The sequence below is a fragment of the Sus scrofa genome, chromosome 1, assembly GCF_000003025.6.
Source record: "Sus scrofa isolate TJ Tabasco breed Duroc chromosome 1, Sscrofa11.1, whole genome shotgun sequence".
NCBI classification, from domain to species: domain Eukaryota; kingdom Metazoa; phylum Chordata; class Mammalia; order Artiodactyla; family Suidae; genus Sus; species Sus scrofa.
In genome coordinates, this window is record NC_010443.5 from 272,775,616 (window position 1) to 272,796,616 (window position 21,001).

Below are 21,001 nucleotides of genomic sequence, written 5' to 3' on the forward strand. Positions count from 1 at the left end.
ATCCAAGCCACGTCTATGACCTACATCACAGCTCACGGCAACACCAGATCTTTAACCCACTGAGCAAGGCCAGGGATTGAATCCACAACCTCATGGTTCCTAGTCGGATTCCTTTCTGCTGCACGACAGGAACGCTTCCTTTTTGTCTTTTTAGGGCTGTACCTGCAGCATATGGGAGTTTCCAGGCTAGGGGATGAATCAAGAGCTGCAGCTGCCGACCTACATTGCAGCCCACAGCAACGCCAGATCTGAGCCACGTCTGCAACCTACACCACAGATCACAGCAATGCTGGAGCCTTAACCCTCTGAGCAAGGGCAGGATCATCAAACCCACCTCCTCATGGACACTCATCACCACCGAGCCACAATTCCAGTCTTCTGTTTTTCTCAACAGTGAATCTGCCAAACCCTTTTTACAAAACCTGTATCCCTTGCTATGTAGTCACACTGGCTTCTGCTCCCTTGTCTCAGGGGTCAGCGTGTGACCTGGCAGAGTCCTTCCTTAGTGGCTGGAGTTCGGCAGCATCACCCTCACCAAGGACCCTCCCAGTGTCGTGTCTGATGCGCGTCCAGAGTCCCCCATATTGTTGATTCTGATAGTTTCCCCCTCCCAGCTTAATTGTTGTGTCCATGGAGAGACTAACCCTTCCTCTTTTTTCTATTTAAAACAATATTTAAAAAAATTTTTTTTTTAAATTTTTTTTGTCTTTTAGCCTTTTCTTGGGCCACTCCCACGGCATATGGAGGTTCCCAGGCGAGGGGTCAAATCGGAGCTGTAGCTGCCAGCCTACGCCAGAGCCACAGCCACGTGGGATCCGAGCCGTGTCTGCGACCTACACCACAGCTCAAGGCAACGCCGGATCCTTAACCCACTGAGAGAGGCCAGGGATCGAACCCGCCACCTCATGATATTTTTAAAAACACCTAAATTTCAGAGGTGGTTGCTATGCCACGTGAAAGCACTTCCAAATTCAAACCTCAGGGTTCTAAGGGGCTGTCTCAGCTCGCTGCTCAGTTTCATGACTCTGAAGGAAACGTCTGCCGTGGAAGGTGGACCTGTGTCTCCTGAAGTGGGCCAGAGAAGGGCGGCTGGCCCTTCGCACTTTTCCTGCACGAAGCAAACCCTGCAAGACCCTGCAAGACGCCCCGTGTGAACAGAGGACATGAGCGTCTGAATCCCACTGAAATGAGCACAGGCCATGAGAGAACCACACGACAGCTCCCAGGCTACAGTAGAAACAGGATTTTAATATAATATTCAAGTCTAGCCTTTGCTATTTACAACAAATAAATATTGCCCCTCCCCAACTGGTAAACATTTTTTTCACCTTTTATACAAATATTCAACCCCCTCCCCTCCCCAAACCCTCCTTTCTCACCAACCCCCGTCTCGTGTGGTCTCGTGAAGCCCAGATGCCGCAGTGAAGGGCACTTGCAGTGTCATGGGTTGTGACATCAGTGGGACTCGGCCGAGGCCGTCCTCACTCACTGGCTATGAGCGTGGTCTGCGAAGAGGGTCTCTCTCTCTCTCTCCTCTCCCAGGGGAGGGCTGGACTGGGCAGTGGGCAAGCCTTCCTCACTCCCCGTCGGCCCTGACGATGGAATCTTTGGTGCAGCCTGAGAAAGGCTAGAGTGGAGTGAGGAGGGGCCGGGACCCCACGAAGGGCACGAGGAGAGAACTGCAGTGGTCAGACCTGGTGGATGAGTGGGTGCCCTGGGGTGCCCACGGGCACAGGTGGCAGTGGCCCACACCTGGGAAGGTGTGAGGGACGTGTACAGAGGGCGGCGCCCGGCAGCAGGCAGGGCTCCGTGCCCATTGGCAGCGCTCCTTGGCAAAAGTCAGCTAGTCCTCTGGTTCCAGAGAGCAGAAGGCACCTAAGGCAGCGAGAGGTCCACAGGAGGCCAGGTCAGCCCACCGATCGGTGGGCGTCAGGCCCGGCAGCAGGAGAGGTTCAGGGTGAAACTGGAGTCTGGGGGTGGCCTGGGCTGGCAGGCTGGGCAGGAGGGCCCGCCTGGCCTGGGCCACTGACGTCTGTAAGTGCTTAGCTGTCCGGCCGGCCAGACCCCGGAAGGGCCAGCTTGGTCGGGACCAGTCAGAAGATGCCCTTGGCGATCTTGAGTCCTTTCTGCTTCATGCGGGGGAGGGTCGAGCTGGCTCCATGCCTGACCTTTGCCCCCTTGGTGAAGGTCCGTTTCTTCAGGACGAAGTCATAGTTGGCAGTGGAGTTCATGGCATAGAACACGTTGGCATTGTCGGGGATCTTCAGCTCTGGTCGGGGAGGGGCAGAGGGTCAGCTGTGCGGACGGCGGCACCGCAGGACACCCCACCCTGCGAGGACCCCTGCCAGGGCAGGCCTGATCCAGAGACAGGAGACCCGCCCCTCCCAACGCCACTTCTGGACCCCCAAGGACCCCTCCCGATGACACCCGCCTGGGACAGACTCCGCTGTGGCGCCGATGAAACCTAACGACTCTTGTTGAGAAAGGACCCTGACTCCAGAAAGCCCCGCCTCAGTCTGCGGCTGGCAAAGGGTCAGCCCGTCCTCCCCGCCCCCCGGCCCCCGCTGCCTGCACTGATCAAGATCTTTCTAGAACCCAGACCTCCCCCCCTGAATCCCACCCAACTCAGGACAAGGGCTCTGGGGCTCTGCGAAGCGCAGGCTGTGCCCCAGGCCTCCTGGGCCGGATTCCGGGGAGCCCTCCACACCCCCTGGGTGCTGGGCTCCCAGCAGGTGTTTGTTCTTTTTCTTTTTTCTACTTTTTACATGTATTTATTTGGCTGCACCCACGGCATGCTATAAGTCCCTGGGCCAGGGACTGAATCCGAGCCACAGCCACGACCCTAAGCCAAGCCACTGCATTGACAATGCCGAATCCCTAACCTGCTGGGCCACCAGGGAACTCCAGGTATGTGTTCTTGGTTCCTATTTCCCGCCCTCTCCTCCGGCCCTGAGCCTGCTCTTCCCCACGCGGGGCTGGAGTTTGTGCTCTGGCCTCCAGCATGGGGCTCTCACTCTGGTCCTTAACTGTTTAGGCCTCAGTCTTCCTCTTCTGTAAGATGGGAGTACTGCCAGCCCTGACTGCCTTACCAAAATGGTGCAAGAAGCTGAGAGAGGACTTAGAAAACAACTCCCAGGGGGGCTTGGCGGGGAGGGAGGCTCATGGCTAGCCGTCTGGGTCATGGCCGTGCGTGGGCAATGAGCTCCTTGCAAGGGAAAGAAAATAACAGTAGCATTTGCAGCCAGGGCACATCCGGGCACACACACGTGAGCTCACAGACACATGGATGAGTCTGTGGGGATGGGAAACAGGCACACACGGCTTTAGGAATTTGCCGGAGGTCTCCCGGCCGCAGCTGTCTGGCCCCAAGTCTGTGCTTGTTCTTAACTCGCTTCCTTTCCCAGTCGGGAGACTCTGGAGCTGCTCCCTAGCAGCCTCTGGGTTTACTGTCTGCTGTGGCCTGAAAGTTTGTGTCCTCTGTCGATTTGCTTAGAGGGCTCGCCAGCCCCTGCCCCCCTGTGGGAACACAGCAAGAAGTGGGCCACCTGCAACCCGGAAGAGGGCCTTCACCAAACCTGCCCACGCTGGCACCCTGATCCTGGACCTCTAGCCTCTTGAACTTTGAGAAATAAATTCCTGTCATTTATAAGCTACCAGTTGGGATTTCTTTTTTTGTCTTTTTGCCTTTTTCTAGGGCCACGCCCGCGGCATATGGAGGTTCCCAGGCTAGGGGTCTAATTGGAGCTACCGCTGCCGGCCTACACCACAGCCACAGCAAGGCGGGATCCGAGCTGCGCCTGAGACCCACACCCCAGCTCACAGCAACGCCGGATCCTTAACCCGCTGAGCAAGGCCAGGGATCGAACCCGCCACCTCACGGTTCCTAGTTGAATTCGTTAACCACTGCGCCACGACGGGAACTCCCCAGTTGGGATATTTTGTTACAGCCGCCAAACGGGCTGAGACAGCGTCACACGCACGTGGATGTTCAGATTCGATGCCGGGGTTCAGGCGGTCACGGGTCTTTCCAAAGGACATGTTCGCCACATCTCGACCACAAAGTGCCCCTTTGACCGGCCCGTGGGCTCAGCCACTGGCTGCCTGGCCCCAGGAAAAAAGCCTTCTCTCCCCTCTCCTCAAAGATGCTGGCACTGGCCGAGGCCCCCTACTGACCACAGGCCCAGGAAGGGCATGGGACTGGCCCAGCAGCCCCCAGGGGCCAGTGAGGAGAGGCTGGGGGCGTCCAGGGCGGCCCCTAGGCAGGTCAGGGGGTGGACAAAGCCCATTCCCACCTGGTGGCACGTTTTCTAGGGTGGCGGGCCTGGGGTACGGCCCCGCCACGGTCCTACTGCCCACCTGAGCGGCCCTGACTTACTGCGATCTTCCGAAATGACCTGCACCAGCTCGTAATCTTCCGGCTCGTCCTCGTCCAGGTTGTGTTTGTCCATGGCCTTGCGGATGACAGCCGGAGCCTTGTCCTGGCTGGTCACCTGGGTGGGGTGGGGGGCGGGCCGTTAGGACAAGGGTGTGGAGGAGCTTGGGGGTCCAGAGAGCGGCAGCCAAGGACCCTCGCAGCTTCCTTGGCACCTCGCTCAGGGGCTCACAGGTGCTGGATCCAGGGGGGTCATGCCGCCTTCTCCTCCCCTCCTCCCACCCCTTGCCATGAGGAGGGGTCTCCCGAGGGTGCCTGCCCTCAGAGCTGCTCCCCTGACCTCGCCCATCCAGGGCAACAGCCAGGGAACTGACAGCATCCGGTCCCAGCCCTGAGGGGAAGAGGAGGAGCTGGCTGGATGCCCGGTGGCTGCCTATGTGCCAGGCCTGCACTGGCTGGAGGCTGCCCTGGTGGACAGTGCAGGCCAACCCCTGCTGCCTTGACCCTGAGGCCTCAGAAACAGGGTTACACAGGCGACAGCATTAATGGGACAACAGACCCAGGCTGGGTGGGGGGCTTGTGTGTGGGGGGGTGCAAACGGCTCATCTGCAGCCTGAGGTCTGGAGGATGAGAAGAGTCCCCCCCGACCCCACCTGGACACACACAGTATCCGTGGGCAAATCCCGCTGGCTTGGTCTCAGTCTTCCAATTATATGCAGTGTCTAACACCGCCGGCCACCTCCGCGGCCAGCAGCCTGGTGCAGCCACTGCTCTTCCAGCCTGACTCCTGTCTGCGCTCCCTCCACCCGTCATGAGAAGCCAAAAGTCACTGCTGCCCACCCCTCACTCCAGCTTACCGCCCCCTCGCAACAAGACGTGGGTGCTGACACTCGTGCGACCCTGCTCCTTCACCTGGGGCCTCCTGCTGCTCCTCCCAGCCGCAGGCACACTCTGTCTTGGGACCTGGCCTGCGGCCCCCCCACACTCAGGTGCTTTATCAAGGAGGCCCCGCCCCACTGCTGACGTCATTCTAGTCCTTGTCCCCCAGCGCTGATCACCATCGGTGCTCCGTGCACTGGCTTCTTTTTTTTTTTGGTCTCTTTAGGGCTGAACCTGCAGCATGTGGAGGTCCCCAGGCTAGGGGTCGAATCAGTGCTGCAGCTGCAGCTGCTGCAGCACCAGATCCAACCAGGTCATGTCTGCGACCTACACTGTGGCTCGAGGCAACACCCGATCCTCAACCCACCGAGCGAGGCCAGGGAAGGAACCCGCGTCCTCGGGGATACTAGTTGGGTTCTTAACCCGCTGAGCCACAGTGGGAACTCCCGCACTGGCTTCTTTATTCCCGTATCTGGTTGACTGTCTGTCCTTCCCAACCCCTGGACGGCCACTCTGGGGGCGGGCAGGGCCGATCCATGCCAATGGGCCCGGGTCTGTGGCCGGGGGGTGCCCACGGGGACGCCAGCTCACCAGGATGCTCTTGTACATGTTGCCGTTGTCCACGTCCAGGCTGACCCGGATGATGCAGCAGTCGCCCACCTGCTGGTTGTAGAGGGGCAGCGAGGAGCCATGGCTGCAGACCCCGGAGACGGAGCGCTTGTGGGTGCGGGCGGTGGCCACGGGCGTGGTGGAGGCTGAGGAGGAGGAGGTGCTGCTGGAGGCCGAGCTGATGCCGGAGGTCTCCGGGGACGACTGGGAGGCCGACTCCCAGAACTGCGGGGGACGGCACGGTCAGCAGAAGCCTGGGGCCCTGCAGGGCGCCCCAGGCCAGTGTCCAGCTCTGGGGGGTTCTGGGAGCCCTGCTCGGGAGCGGGGGCTTCCTGGCCCCTCTTGCGGGTGGCGATGGGGAACTCGGGAGCTAAGACTGGAGGGGCTGGGCGGGGCTGGGAGGGATCGGGCATGGGGCAGTCACCTTCTTCTCCTGGCCATCGGGGGACTCTGGGACAAAGCTCACGTTGATCTCCTCCACGTCGGAGCTGGAGGACCCAGCTGAGTGGACGCTGAGTGCGTCAGCAATGTCCCCGCTGCTGAGGTAGGGGCTGCACCTGAGCTGGTCACAGGACTTGGAGTGGCAGCTGCTGCTGGCACTGAGCTCCGTGCTGGGGGCCTGGCGGCTGCACGAAAGAGCTGGCTGACTTGGGGGAGGCCTCTCCGGGGACACAGCCCACCCCTGCAACCCTACACTCAGGGCATCAGCCCACTGGCATCGCCCCATTTCACAGGGGCAAAAACTGAGGCCTGGGGAGGCGGGGCAAATGGCCCAGTCATGGGGCGCTTGGGGGGCTGAGATCCAGGGTCCACTGCCTGCGTCCAGAGCCCGCTCCCAGCCCGCGCGCCCCCTGGGCCCAGCCCTGACCCCCGGCACTCACTCGCTCCAGCGCTTGACGATGGCTGCGTTCTTCTTGACCCTGAGGGTGTTGCTGGCTGACTCCGAGGGGGGCTCCAGCTCACAGGACAAGTTGTAGCTACAGGAACGGTGGCGGCTGAGGCTCCCAGGAGCCACATGTGGGTCTCCCTCCCGGGGCCCGCCCGGCAGGTGGAGTCCAGGGGCCCAGCCACCCCCGGAAACACCAGGACCCTAAGCCACAGGCTCTCGGGAGCTGCTCAGGGACAGCCCACCTGTGGCCACCCAGCTCCCACCCGGGCTCACCTCTCAGTCTCGCTGAGCCACTCCATGGCCTGGAACCAGGCCCGGAACTGCTCCTCGGGCGCGATGCTGTAATTGTTGCAGGCCGACTGGAGCAGCTTGATCTGGGCGATGACTTCGAATTCCTGGCCCCAGAGGGAAGGACAGGGTGGTGACCGCCAGCCTCTGGGCCCCCTCTTCCCGCCCTGTTCTCAGAGCTGGGTTCAAACAGCCCCCTCCCCAAGTTGTCCTGGATTCGCCCTCGTGCCCCACTCTCCCCCCATCTGTCCCCAACTTTCCCGATAAATATAACGGGGGGCGGCAGAGCCAGGTGTCCTGGCCACCCCCCAACACCCAGCCCTTTCCCAAGAGGCTCACCTTCCTTCTCTTCTCGAAGTTGATCAGTCTGCCCTGGAAAGCGGACAGCCAGGGCCCATCAGAAAGCGCCCTCTCGCCCACACCACCCCTCGCCCCCTCTCAGGCTGCACCACCCAGAGCACACACCAGGGGGCAGCGTGGCACGCTCCTCGGCCCAGGTGGGACCCGGTTGGGACCCTGGCTGGGAGGCGGGCAGAGCCTCAGGGACCTCCCGCCCAGCCCTCTGAGGACGGCTGGAGAGACAGAGGCCGTGGGCAGGAAGGTCCAGCTTGGCCACCACGTGCCCGACCCTGGCGGGCCCAGCTTCTCTCCACCCATGACCGCGGCCTGAGGGAGGGGCTCTGTCCTGCTGGGCCAACCCCCCTGCAGCTCTGAGCCCCACCAGCCAGACAGCAAGCTGTGTTCACTTGTTGCTGAGATGGGCAAGGTGTCCCCAGGACACGAGGGCAGCCAGGGGCTCTCGTGAGACGGGGGGCGGCCGGTGCGCAGAGCTCAGGGCTGAGGACCCGCCCGCCCCGCCCGCCCCGCGCTCACTCACATACAGATAGTCCTTCATCGCCGTGTCCAGCATCACCAGGTCTGTGAGGAAGGTGCCCAGGTAGGGAACGGTACCCTGGATGACACCCTGTGGCATTGGGGGCGGGGGACGGATGAGCAAGGCCCCAGCCCCTCCCCCGAAGACCCCTCAGCCCACGTGGAGCAGCCTGGGGGCCTTTAGCCATCTCTCCCAAATGCCCCCCCCGCCACCAGTGCCATGGGCCCAACCCCCCTCCAGTCACCTTCCAGGCCTGGTATTTGGCCAATGCCCAAGGCGATCTGGTCTCCGGCCACCCCCCATCACCAAATCCCCACTGGGCCCAGCTCTTCTAGGCCCTGGCTCTGGTGGCCACGAGTGCCCCGGGACCCCAGCCGATCATGGCATGGCCCCACCAGGGCCCAGAGGAGGTCGGGTCTAAGGTCAGGCAGTGTGGCCGCAGGAGGGAAGGCTGAGGGCGGGCTCCTATCCCAGCCTCGGGCACGCACACTCACCGTCTCCTTGGGTCGCTTCTGGGCTCTCTTGGGGTTCATTTCCAGGGTGGCAAACTTGGAGGTCCCCTCCTGCCAGGCGAGGATGGGGTTGCTGAGGCCTCTGCCCCTCCCCCTCCAGCCCACCCGACCTGAGCCTGGTCACTGGCACAGATGCTCCAGAGCACGTCCTGCTTCCAGATCCAACCCCTGCTCCCGCTCCCGCAGGGACCCCGGGCGGCGGCCTGGCCTCCCTGAGCCTGTTCCCTCATCTGCAAAGTGCAGACAGGACTCCACCTGCCCCTGGGGTCTCCGAGGACTCACTGCCACACGCTGGTCACTGTGGCTGTGCTGCCACCCCCACTCCCGGGGAGGGTCCCGCCCAAAACTCAGGCATGGGTCCTTTTCCCGCTGGACCCTCACTGCCCCCCTGAGAGGCTGACACCCCGGGGTCATCATTCCTCTTCTGTTCTGTCTTTTCTTGCCCTCCCTCCCTTCCTCCTTGCTTTTTAGGGCCGAACCCACAACTTATGGAAGTCCGCAGGCTGGGGGCTGAATCGGAGCTACAGCTGCCTACACCACAGCCACAGCAACCCGGGATCCAAGCTGTGTCTGTGACCTACACCACAGCTCACAGCAAGGCTGGATCCTTAACCCACTAAACAAGGCCAGGGGTCAGACCCGCATCCTCATGGATACTAGTCGGGTTCTTAACCCGCTGAGCCACAATGGGAACTCCCCCACTTTCCAGATGAGGAAACTGAGGCCCAGGGGGCAGGGACTTGCCTCTGAATGAGCTCAGAAGGACTCGGAGGGGAACAGACTCCCCCGCCCGGCTGGAGGCCCCCCTCCCCCATAAACCAGGTCGAGGCTCAGAGCCTTTGGTGTGTGCCGGCCCCCAGCCCCCCAGCAGGGAGAGCTGTGGTCAGAGGGACTCTGGGGGGTGCTGGCTGAGCGGGTGTCTGCCACACCAAAGGTTTCACACCCCCACGGCGCCCCCTGAATGTTCTCTGCCCAGGGGGGCCTCCTCAGTGCCACCTCTGACGGGGTGAGCTGGGGCTGTGGCGAGCACGGCTCAATGACACCCTGCACCCTCTATGACATGGCAGCTTCTGTGGAAGGACCCGGTGAAGGCACCAGGCCCTCTATGCCTGTCACAAGCCATCCGGGCATTCGTCTTGGCCAATGGAGGCCCTGGGGCGAGGATCCAAGAGTCGCCAGGGTTCACCTGCGGCATCTGACCTGGGGCGAGTCCCCCACCCCAGGTCTGCCTCCCAGGTCTGCTCATTTGGACCCAGGGCTGGGCAGAGCCTGCAATACCGCCCCTGGGCAGGCGGGGTGCCCACTTCGGGAGGTTAGTGCAGACGGAGGAGCGAGAGGGCATGGCTTTGCGGCGACAGGCTGGACTGGGCTGGGGAAAGAAGAGACCCCCTCCACGCCCTGGGGGGAGCTGAGTGCCGGGGAGGGACCAGTGAGGAACCAGGAGACTCTAATCCTGCCCCTCATCTCTGGAACAGCTGGCCCGCTCCATCCCTGCGCCACAACTCCTGGCCCCGACCTGCCCGCGGGCCAAACAGATGCCACGGGAACTCTAGAAACTTTCAAAGGGAATGTGAGGCCACCCGCTCCCGCACCCCCGACTCTACCTTGATAAGCAGCTCTCTGCTCAGCGAGTAGTTGTTCTCATCTGAGAAAATCTCTGACAGCTTCTGAAAGATCCGGAAGCTCTCCCTGGAGGAAGGAAGGAGACGGGGGGCAATGTGGGGGGGGTGTGTGCAAAAAAGTTGAAGGACCCAGAGGCCCCAGTTGCCTGGAAGGGTGGTTTGCAAATAGGATTCCACTGACCCTAAAGGCTCTGTGGACTGGGGTGGGGGGAACCTCTCGTGTTGGGTCACCTGGGACCCCCCCCACCCCCGCCACTTCCTATTCTATGGAGCAGCTGTTTTGGAAAGTTTTTTCTTTTACTTTTGAGTTTTTAAAATTGCTTTTCTTTTTGGGCTGCACCTGCGGCATATAGAGATTCCCAGACTAGGGGTCGAATCAGAGTTACAGCCTCTGGCCTACACCACAACCACAGCCACACAGGATCCAAGCCGTGTCTGCAACCTACGCAGCAGCTCGCGGCCACGCCAGATCCTTAACCCACTGAGCGAGTGCAGGGATCAAACCCACATCCTCTTGGGTACTGGCCAGGTTCTTAACCCGCTGAGCTGCAATGCACACTCTGGCAAGTTTGATTTCAAGTGGACAGAGTTGTGTGGCTGCGAAGTAAACACAGGAAGCTTTTCAAAGTGGCTCAATCCAGGGCCCGACAGATAAGGAAACTGAGTCCTGAGGCAGAGCTGCTGTCCTAAGGCCCCGTCCCCAGGGCCCCAGCCTCCTGGGGGGCCCCAGGCTCACTGGTGGGGGTGGGGTGCCCGGGGAGAAGCCTGTACCTGGAGACTTCATCCCACGTCTTTTTCAGTCGGTGGATGGAGTTGCTCTGCAGAGCCGAGAGGATGGCGTAGAGGGATGAGAAGTTCTTAAGCGCCCGGCACTCCTGGCGGCGGAGGGACAGGCCGTGAGGCGGGGTCTTCGGTCCCTCTCGGTGGGGACCACCCCTCCCATGAGACGGGACCCCCAGGAGGCACGTGGGACCCCGTGAGCAGCTCTCCCAGGAGGAGGGTCTGAGCTCAACCCGGGGAACGACGCCGAGGAGGAAGCGAGCCGCCGGGCCCTGGGGAGGGCGGGCGCACGGTCTCTCAGGGGCCAGGACCACAGACCGCAAGCCGGAGGGCAGACGGGGTGCAGAGGGCTCCCCCGGGGCTCGGCGACATACCCTGGCCACCTGGATCCAGTGCTCCACCACCCGGGCCCTGCCCCGGGCCGTCACGCTCCGGTCCCCGAGGCAGGTGGTGATGACACAGTTGGCCACGTTGTTGAACTGGGTGACGGTGGCGCGGACGGTGGGAGCCAGGTGCTCCTTGCCCTTCTTGTCCCGCTGGGACCAGATGGAGCCCAGGCAGTGGTAGGGCACCACTTTCTTGAACAGCTCCTGGGGGGCAGGAGGGGTGTTACCCGGCTCTGCTGCACCCCAGCTCAGCATCCACGGTGCCCACCCCGGTTCTGGATGGGGTCACTGGTCAGAGCTGGAGCACGGGGAGCTGAGGAGGTAGGGGGGTGCTCTGGGTTTGTTCCCTGCCCACTGTGGGCGCCCAGCACTCAGATGATGCCAGCAGGAAGGAACTGGCAAGAGAGTTTACTCTCACCAGCCCATCCAAACAGCAGGCGCCAGAAGTGGCTCACACCTGCAGGTGCCAGGTGGCACTCTCACCCTAGATCACGCCTCAGGCCTGGCCCCTGTCCAGAGGCACATTCTTGTGGGTGCTTCAAGCAGAGGCTTTGTCTGGTGTCTGGTGTCTGCTGTGGCCTCTCGCATACATCAGGGGTCTAATAAGTGCTGAAGCTGGTGAGGCCTCCTCAGCAGACGTGAGGGTGGAGGGCGGCCCATGGAGCCGGCTGCACCTCGGTGAGCTCCCCGCCCCCACTGAGGGCGCTAAACCCCACCCAGGTTTCGATAATGCACGGTAGCTGTGCAGAGGGACAGGGGCCCGCGGCCACAGGCTGGAGGGAATCGAGCCCTCGGGGTTGGGAAACCCACCTGGGGCACGTGGTCTCTAATGGTGGCAGTGGGATTTGGGGCAGGACACCAGCTCCGGACAGGGAGTGGCAGGTCTGGGCGGGAGACGCGGGAAGGAAGGGGCACCCCGACCCGCCCTGCTGAGAAGCGCTGCCTACCGCATCCATCAGCGTGAACTGCTCCGCCACCAGGACGGCAGGGAATGCCAGGAGGTGAGGCTTCTCCTCCCCGAGCCCCTTCTCTGCAGCCACGGGTGAGGGCCAGGAGGGCTCCGGTGCCGAGGCGGGCTCTAGCTCTAGGCTTTGCGACAGAGCCAGCTCCAGCTCAGGAGTCGGTGCTGGTGCTGGTGCTGGCTCTGGGTCTGGAGCTGGCGCAAGAGCTGGCTCTAGGTCTGGGCCTGGCACTGGCTCCAGGTCTGGCGCTGGCACTGGACTGGGTGCTAGAAGGGGTGCTGGAGCCAGCTCTAGCTCTGGGGCTGGTTTCAGAGCTGCAAGGGGAGAAGAGTTCAGCGACGGGCCTGCCTTGCCAAGACAGAAGTGCCTTCCAGAAAAGTCCACCCCAGGATGCCTTCCCGACTGCAGTCCTTGCGGGGGTGCCCTGGCCCAGCAGCCGCCTCGGGGCTCCCCCATGGCCAGTACCCGCCCCGGCTGCCTCACCCTCTGGCTCTGCCTGGGTGAGTTCTGCATGCTCCAGCTGGGCCAGGAGAAGGTGGGCACGGCGCTCCAGGTCGGAGCCGGGCATGTTGAGCTGCACATAGGCCACCAGCTGCTTGAGGCAGGGAAAGTCGGGGGGCTGACAGAAGTCCTCCGAGTACTGGTCCAGCCAGGTGCCCAGGATGGAGGAGATGGCACTGGGGCAGGAGGGCGGGTGGGCAGGAGAGTCAGAGGCTGGCCTTTGCTTCCGGAGGCCCTCCCCTGGCACCCCCATGGGGGCTTCTGGGCCCCCCTGCCTATCAAGAGGCCGGTCCCACCCCAGCTCACCCCCCACAGGGCTGCTAGGCAGGGGCAGCCTGGTTGGCAGGCAGGGCGGGCAGTCTCTGCAGGAGGGCACCCTCCCCTCCATCCATGGCGACACCGCCCCCCCCTTCCTCAGGGGAGCCTGACTCACTACTGTCTGCCCACCCCCCACCCACTGGGAGGGAAACTGCAGGACACCCAGGTAGGTGCTGCAGAAGTGTGGGAGCGAGGAGGGGACAAGCAGAGCGTTTCATGGGCCTCGCACACCTGGACCTGCAGCTCTCGCAGTGACAGCTGCCTTGGTCTCTGCCCACATGCGGCTCTCGTCCCCCCAATGACACTGTTCTCAGAATGGGGACCCAGCCGGCCCCCGAGCCCTGACAGCTCTCCTGAGCCCCAGCTGAGCGCTCCCGGGAGTGACGTGCCTCCTGTCCAGGGCCCCGGATCTGGGTGGGGATGGGGCCCCAGCCTCTGCTCTGCTCCCTGGGGACGCAGGACCCAGGCAGGCTCTGACTCCTTCCCCTCTGCAGGAGAAGCCCCCAGACCTTGGCCCTCTAATCACCAGAGGTGCAGCAGCCAGGGTTCTGCCCCACCCCTCAGGCTTGGCCCCCAAATGTCCCCACCTGGAGACAGGTCCCTCCCATGAGACCCAAAGTCGACTCACTTTTTCAGCTGGTCCTGGGGCCCGCCGTCCTCGTGGGCATAAGGCAGGATGCAGCCGTATCTAGAGGAGGCCGTGAGTGCGTCACACCTACCGTACCTGCTGTGAGGTCCAGGGTTACGGGCCGACTCCCCAACTAGGACAGGGCCCGGGAGGGTGGGGAGAGGTCTGCCCGGCTCACTGAGATCGGCCCTGTGCCCAGCAAAGTGCTCAGCACCTTACAGAGAGCCGAGTGGGCCTGGGCCCTCGGCCGGCCCCGGTGACCCAGCTCTGGCCACTCCCAGGAGGGGGCCCCCGAGACAGGATCCCCAACCTCCTTTCCAAATGGGGAGGCAGAGAGCTTCTTCACGGGGGGAGAGGGACACCTCGGGAAGAACCCCCACGTCCCTCAGCGGCCCCTTCCATGGCCAGGCCCAGGGTGACACTGTCCGTGTCTGTCCCACAGTGCTGACAACCTTGTGAGGTCGGCCTCTTGGCAGCCTGGCTTTGACCCGAGCAAAGCCAGGCTCAGAGAGGCCCTGTATCCTCTGAAGCAGCACAGCCAGGAGGTGGGCGGGAGCCGCTGCGCTGGGGGGCGGGGCGCTCACCTTTCGAACAGCAGGTCCAGGACTTGCTGGGTGGTGGTGAAGGCCCGGTAGGTGCACAGGAAGACGGTGACGTAGGAGAGGTCGCTGCCCTGGAAGGCGGGCACCAGGTGCCCCACCAGCTTCTCCAGGGTACCTGCCTTCACCGTCCGCACCTTGCAGGTCTCATACAGGTTCAGGGCCGACTCATTTTCACACTGGGGTGGGACAAAGCAGGACGGATGGTCAGGTCAGCGGCAGCACCTGGGCCACTGGGAGGGCGGGGGGCTGGAGCTCAGAGGATCTCCTGGGCTCGGTGACTTTGGGCTGGAGATGAGACACGAGGGGTCCCCTGAGCAGAAAAAGGTGCTCAGTATGAAAGCCAGGATTGCAGGAGGGGTGCAGACAAATCCTCCTTAGGTCATCTGATGAGCTGAGTAATGACAGCACCTGGTCACACCAAGAGTGTCACCCCCGCGAGCCCTGCCTGGCCGAACCTGCCCATTCTAGAGCTGAGACAACAGAGGCTCGCGCTGGGGTGGGAGGGAGCAGGATCCCAGGACGTGCAGGCTGTTCGGAGCAGCACTTTGGAAACGGCCACAGAAAGGAGCCAGGCCAAGGTCCCCAGCAGCAAAAGCTGACTCAGGGTGCTAACTGGCCTGCCTTCCGAAAAAACGTCGTGCACCTGCCAGGCCCTCTGCGCTGACCTGGAGGGAGGGGTCGGGCTGTGCTCCTTGAGAGCAAGTTGCCGAAGTCTGTGCAGAGCAGCCTGAGCTCTTTAAGGGTAACAAAAAGTCCTACTAAGTGTGGTGCTATAAGGCGTGGCAGAGGTGCAGGACAGACTGACGGCTACTCAGGACAGCAGAAGGCAGCCGTGTTAGACATACTGCAGCGGAGTTCCCGCTGTGGCACAATGGGTTAAGAATCTGCAGCAACTCGGGTCACTGCCGAGGCGCAGGTTCGATCTTGGGCCCAGGAGCTTCCATATGCTGTGTGCGGCTACAAGACTAAAAAAAAAAAAACCCCACGTATTCAGGCAAAACACATACGTAATCCTGGCCTAACATGAAATGAAAATAGTACGAAGGTGTCGTTATTTTTCTTTTGAGAGCAAACTCACTGCACAGAGGTCAGTGACCTGAGCCACTACGGTGACAACCCCCAGATCCTTTTACCACTAGGCCACCCGGGAACCCTGAAAGTGTCTGTTCTGATGTTCATGCAAATGTGTGGACGGCGCGCGTGCACTTGGCCCGGCCCAGGGCTGGGCAGTGGGAGCAGGGCTGGGGGCTCTCAGGCAGGAAAGCCTGGGAGGGAGTCGCCAGGGGTTCTGGGCACGGCGCTTTCCCGCCCCGCGTCCGCACTCACCCCGAGCCAGCGCTGGCCCTTGGTGGCTCCGTGGTGCACCTGGACCTTCCGCAGGGAGATGGAGTACACGACCCCGTTGACCAGCTCCTCGCCAATCTCCTGTGTGGAGCTCTGCAAGGACAGCGTCCAGCCGTTGGTAGGGGTGGCACGGCCTGGCCAACCGCGCTGCCGGCGGATGCCCCCGTGCCACCTTCTGTTCGCCAGATGAGGCGAAGATCAGTGGCCACAGAGCCCTCTGGTCCGGGACGAAATGGGGCGACAGCTAGGGGGCTGGGGCTTACTGTTGGGGCAGGCAGGCGCCGAGCCCCCACCCCCGCCCGCTGGGGCTGCGAGCGAGCAAGATGCACTCACGGGGGGTCCAACCCCACCACAGCCTGTTCCTGCCACCCCCCCAAGACAAGTCCTGCCATGTGGCCATTTCTCAGACAAACACACAGAGGCCGAGTGAAGAGCCCCCGCGCCAAAGCCCCAGCAGACCCGGGAGCCCAGGGCCTGACTCAGCCAACGGCACCTAGGCAGCTCCAGCCCCCCAAGGAGGGAGCCTGCCCACCCTCATTTGCCAGGCTATGCACCACAGCCGCCCTGGCCCTGGTGTCAGCCCCTTGGGTCTGGGGCAGGTGTGGGCATCCTCGACGGCCAAACCAAGGCTACTTCCTTCCCTTTCTGCTCATTCACGTGCGTGTGCTCTCTTGAGCAACAGAGGAATTCCCAGTTCCCTCTGTCATCACGTGCACGGGGACAGCACAAGGACAGCGGTGCTGCCATCTGGGCTAATGGCTGGGGTTCCACACGACCCCGAATCACGGGGGTCATCTGGCTGCTCCCTGGGCCCTGGGCAGAAAGGGGTCCCTAGGAGTAAAGATACAGACATTGAAAGTTTAGGGAGGAGGTGGGAACACCAGATGGCAGAGGGCCATCGGTCACATGGCCAGGGCCACTAGCTGGGACCACAGGTCACTGCCCAACTCAGGGTGGGCACAGAGCTCAGAGAAGCCCCAGCGAAAGAGCTGACTCATCCTGGGTCCCGCTGACAGCCCCTCCCTAAAGCCTTGGCCCAAGGTGGGCCCCTGAGTAGAACCAGGTGCCCAGGGTCTTGTGGGCTGTCCCCCCTGGGCCATCAGCACCCCTGGGGTCAGGGGCCGGGGGGCCTGGGCCTCTTACCTCCTGCCTCAAGGGTGCTGGGAGGGCTCTGGGAGGCCCGGGCCATCCTCCGGAAAGCCACTTCCTCTGACCTGAGGCCTCCCTCCCACCCTGGGCATCGTACCAACGGGAAAGCCGGTGCAATCACGCCAGGCTCCTGACCCTTCACCTCCTCCGCAGAGAAAGCCGGGCATTTCTGGGAAGCTAGCACGGAACCCGTGGGCAGAGCACCCCCGCAATGGGCCCCCCCCCCCCAGCGCACAACAGCCCACGCTGGGGGAGGTCCAACCCTCCCTTCGAGGAGGGGAAATTCCTCCTCCTGATGCAGGAAAACTCTAACAGATGCTCACTTTCTTCCCCGGCCTCACTCATCCCTCCCCTGCCTGGGAGAGGCGGCGGGGATGTCGGGAGCCTGCCGTCCACCTGCCAGACCAGGGCCCTGTCCCCCCACCCCCTGCATCTTCTCAGGGGTCCAGACCGCCTCCTGTGAAGGCTGCGGGCCCTCCTGGAAGGCCTGTCCTCTCCCGGGGATGCCGGGTACATCTGTCCAGCTGGAAGCCAGTGTCCTAAGCACCCAAGTCGCTGGCAGCGGTTTGGAGCGTTTGGCAGCAGGGGGCACTGGACATGAACCCCGTGGGAGCCCGCCCAGCACCTGGCTCCCAGCGGGGCTCCATCAAAGCCTGCTGGACAGAAGTGCCCCCCCGGCCCCCGGCCAGGCCAATGCACGGGGGCCTCGCCATCCCTAAGCGGGTTGAAATAGCGGCTCTGCAGTGAGCCATGGGCCTCGCTGGCAGCCAAGCAGCTGGCTGGCCCTGCCTGGGTGTCATGTGATCCCCGAGCCCTTCCCCCACCCCAAGGGGCCCCTTCTGCCAGCCGGGTGGGGGGCAGGGCAGGACGCTGAGAGCCACACATGCTGGGCCAGGGGAGTCAACGCCCTGTCACACAGATGGGGGCTCCTCCAGCCCCAAGGAGCTAACCCCGTCCTCCCCGGTCCCGTCACGGTCCCTTCACGGCGGCGGCAGCAGGAGGAACAAAACCAGACCGTCAGAGCAGCGCTGAGAGCAGGCGCCATTTAAACCAACTACAAGAGCCAAGAGCGGAGCGGGCTCCGAGAGAGCTGCCAGGTCCTGGGCACCAAGTGGCAGCGTGGGGCACTGCTCCCTGCTCCCACCGCTCTTCCAGGGACGGAGAAAGAAAGCGCCAGCAGCCCTGGTGTCTGCCCCATGGACACTCTGGGGCAGGAGGGACAGGGCCCCGGCCCCCACGGGTGACCCGTTCTGTTAGCAGAGCCGACTGCACAGACCCAGGGCAGGCAGTGCCAAGCCCCTGGGGACATTCTGGCAGGAGCTGGGGCGCTGGGGTGGGGGGAGGGAGTGGCCGAGCAGACAGCAGATCCCTGGGGGAGGTGTCCACAGGGCAGCGCTGAGCTGTCAGGGGAAAAGAATGCCACGTGGGCGGCTGTGTCCTCAGGGGACAGGTCCTCCTGTCCGGCCCCAAGCAGGTACCCACAGTCATCCCCAGAGCCCTGGGACACAGCTGGGCCTGGTGGAGTGGGTGGGGAGGGGCCTCTGGGTGAGCAGAGGCTGGCAGAATGGGCCGCAGGGCGCCCCACACCCTCAGAGCACAGCCCAGAGCCCCAGAGACAAGAGACCGCCTGGGTGGCATCTGTCCGTGTGTCACCTGATCAGCCAGCAGGATGCGGTGTCCCCAGCTGACTGCAGGCCAAGCCCTGGTTCCCCTCAAGGCAGAGTAATGAGGCCCCAGGGGCCAATCGCACCCCTTCCTTCAGGAGAGACCCGAGGGGACCTGCCAGGCTTCTCGCCAGCCCCGCCAGCTCCCCGGAAGGTGGCTTGCACCCGCACAGATGGAAGCGGACCTTCTCCTGTCCCGATGGCCCCCCGTGGCTCTGGCTCAGCTCTATTCTTCCTGCGGAAGCTACAACTCGGGGCCATATGGGGCCTTCAGACCCACAGATGCCTCCGGCCGCAGACCGGCCCCTCCTCAGGAGACCTGGCCGAGGGCTGAGGCAGATGGAGGAGGAGGCCCTGAGCCCGCACCCCACTCCTCCCGGCTCCTGCCTGGGATGACGCGAGAACCGGGTCTCGGGTGGGGTGGGGGTGGGGGAGCCGGGTGGCCTCCACGAGCAGGAGATCACCACTCGGGGACCTCGTGGCACCCCGCTGAGCTGCCGCCCAGGTCCACTGAGCCACAGAGTTCAACCTGAGGCCCTCGGCCGGCCTCCCCCCAGCACCCCCTGGCCCTGGGTACACGAGGCCCTTCTCCAGGGTCCCCTTGGCCGAGCCGCAGCCCTCGGCCCCCTGAGCCTGAATGGGAGATGGGGGAAGGGCAGCAGCTTTCCAACAGGGTCCCGAGAGGGGACACGTGCCCCGGGACCAGCTCGGCGCTGGGCATACAAAGTGCCCAGGAACTGGACCAGAGGACGCTGTTGCTGGGGAGCTGACGGTGGACGCCGGGGCCGGGAAACCTCCCCGGAGGACCGCCAGATGCTCTGGGAACCTGGAGGAGGCCCCTGTGACACGGAGAGCAGGTCATCCTGAAACGCTGCAGGGAGGAGGGAACCAGGCCTGCAGCCTCCTGACCTTTTTGCCTTGGTTCGAATGCGGGAGCCCAAACTCCAGAGGGATCGGGGCTCAGCGTCAGCCTCTCAGAATCCCAGGCTCCCCAGACAGTTTGAATACAAAGTCTCGCACCCATTTTACAGATGTGGAGACCAAGGCCCAGGGGAGATGGTCAAGGGGAGAGTGTCCAGGCAGAGGAGAGAACTCGAGGCTTCTCAAGGCTACGTCCTAGGTCCTCTCTTAGACCATCTGCCCAACAAGGCAGGCAGAGTGAACACGCCAACAGTGTGTGACCGTCCCAGGATGCGGCAGGGTCTCACCTTTGGGCCTGGCCCCACCCTCAGGCAGGTGTCCTGCACCCGGAGCCCAAGAGCCCCAACGAGACCCCGGTGACGACTCAGGATCACTCAAGGATGGGGGTGGGCCACTCTTTTGGTCCCCAGGCTTCACAGCCCAGAGGTGGCCTTGGCAGGGAACCACACAAGGGGCCTGATTAGCAAGGCCACCAGGGAGCTCAGTGACCCCAGAAGCTGGGGTTTGGGGAGAGCTTCAAACTGAGCCCCCACAGAAGCTGCCCCATCTCCCCTAAGAACCTCCCTGGCCAACACAAGCCCAGCTACTCATCGGCCTTTGGAGGAGAATCGCGCCTCACATGGGGGGGAGACCAGATGTCAGGCTGGCCTGGCCCACCTCGTCCTCTGCCCATCCTGATTGTCAGGCCTCCTATCACGGGACAGCCAGAGCACCCATAGGCCCAAGGTCTGCTGCAAGAACCCAGGCCTGGGAAGCACCGTGCCGACAGCACCGGCCAGTGTCCTGGAGCGCCGGGAGCGGGCCCTCCCCTGGCACCGTCAGAAGACGCAATTGCGGTAGCCACCACCTGTCCAGCTCTGACGCTGTGCCAGGCACTGTGGGGACTGCTTGTTGGGCTGGTTGTCTCGTTCAGTACTCGCCAGACCCCTACGCAGAGGAACTGGCATCAAGTGTCCATTTTACAGATAAGGAAACTGAGGCTCAGGGAACGAGAGCAGGTCGAGGACCAAAAGAGGCTGAGCTGGCACTCTTGTGGGAGAGGGTGGGACTCTCCCCTCCAGTGCCTAAGCTCGGGGCCACAGGCATGGCTCTGCCCCTGGGGTCAAAAGGACATTAAGCCTCTGGGCAAGACTACAGCACTGACTGTGCAGGCAGCCGAGTGTTCCCTGGGGCAGAGAGAGAACCCAAGGCCCAGGAAATACCTGCTCGCAAGACCTCCCCAAATGCAGGCCTTCAAGGTGGCACCCCTGGCCTGCTCACTCAGCACCCTCCTGGCCATCATCTGCTCACCACCCCACCCCTCACGGGCTGGCCCAGGAACGGAGACTCGCGGCTGCTCCAAGATCCACTTCTTTTGCACTGGGTGGCAGGGTTCAACGCCCACCTCTCGGAACCGGGTTGGGGAACACGGCGTTTCTGGGCCTGTAAGGCTGGACACCTGAGCCTGAGACACGGTGGACACACGGGGTGCCATGCCTCAGGGGCCGCCTGCTGGGCGGCCAGTCTCCACTGCTGGGTGCAGCCTCCTGAAACCACCCCCGCCGGCTCACTCGGAGGCTGCTGATGGCCGGTGCTGGGTCCACTTCAGACCCTTGCCTCCAGCGGAGAAGGGGCCTGGAAAGAGCCAAGCTTCCCGGCTGGGCATGGGGCCCCAAAACCGCCCACCACCTCCTGAGCTGACCCCCAGCAGCTCGGGCTCCA

The 21,001-nt window shown here is 63.1% G+C and overlaps 1 protein-coding gene across 12 annotated transcripts in view; it reads right to left on the reverse strand.

The window, feature by feature from the left end:
- Nucleotides 1,229-21,001, reverse strand: part of RALGDS (ral guanine nucleotide dissociation stimulator) — a 47,336-nt gene continuing 27,563 nt past the window's right edge. For 4 of the 12 annotated variants that reach the window (XM_021070962.1, XM_021070958.1, XM_021070953.1 and 1 more), the window contains exons 2-18: nt 15,549-15,659; nt 14,205-14,398; nt 13,621-13,680; nt 12,657-12,850; nt 12,159-12,487; nt 11,200-11,415; nt 10,817-10,920; nt 10,028-10,112; nt 8,406-8,474; nt 7,915-8,001; nt 7,377-7,409; nt 7,023-7,144; nt 6,742-6,837; nt 6,285-6,486; nt 5,843-6,085; nt 4,376-4,490; nt 1,229-2,269 (exon numbers count right to left, since the gene is read on the reverse strand). In XM_021070962.1, coding sequence (XP_020926621.1) covers nt 2,094-2,269; nt 4,376-4,490; nt 5,843-6,085; nt 6,285-6,486; nt 6,742-6,837; nt 7,023-7,144; nt 7,377-7,409; nt 7,915-8,001; nt 8,406-8,474; nt 10,028-10,112; nt 10,817-10,920; nt 11,200-11,415; nt 12,159-12,487; nt 12,657-12,850; nt 13,621-13,680; nt 14,205-14,398; nt 15,549-15,659 — 2,436 coding nt within the window. In that variant the 3' untranslated portion in view covers nt 1,229-2,093. Of the gene's footprint in view, nt 2,270-4,375; nt 4,491-5,842; nt 6,086-6,284; nt 6,487-6,741; nt 6,838-7,022; nt 7,145-7,376; nt 7,410-7,914; nt 8,002-8,405; nt 8,475-10,027; nt 10,113-10,816; nt 10,921-11,199; nt 11,416-12,158; nt 12,488-12,656; nt 12,851-13,620; nt 13,720-14,204; nt 14,399-15,548; nt 15,660-21,001 lie in introns of all 12 variants that reach the window. The other 8 variants (XM_021070956.1, XM_021070950.1, XM_021070943.1 and 5 more) reach the window with 4 other exon arrangements.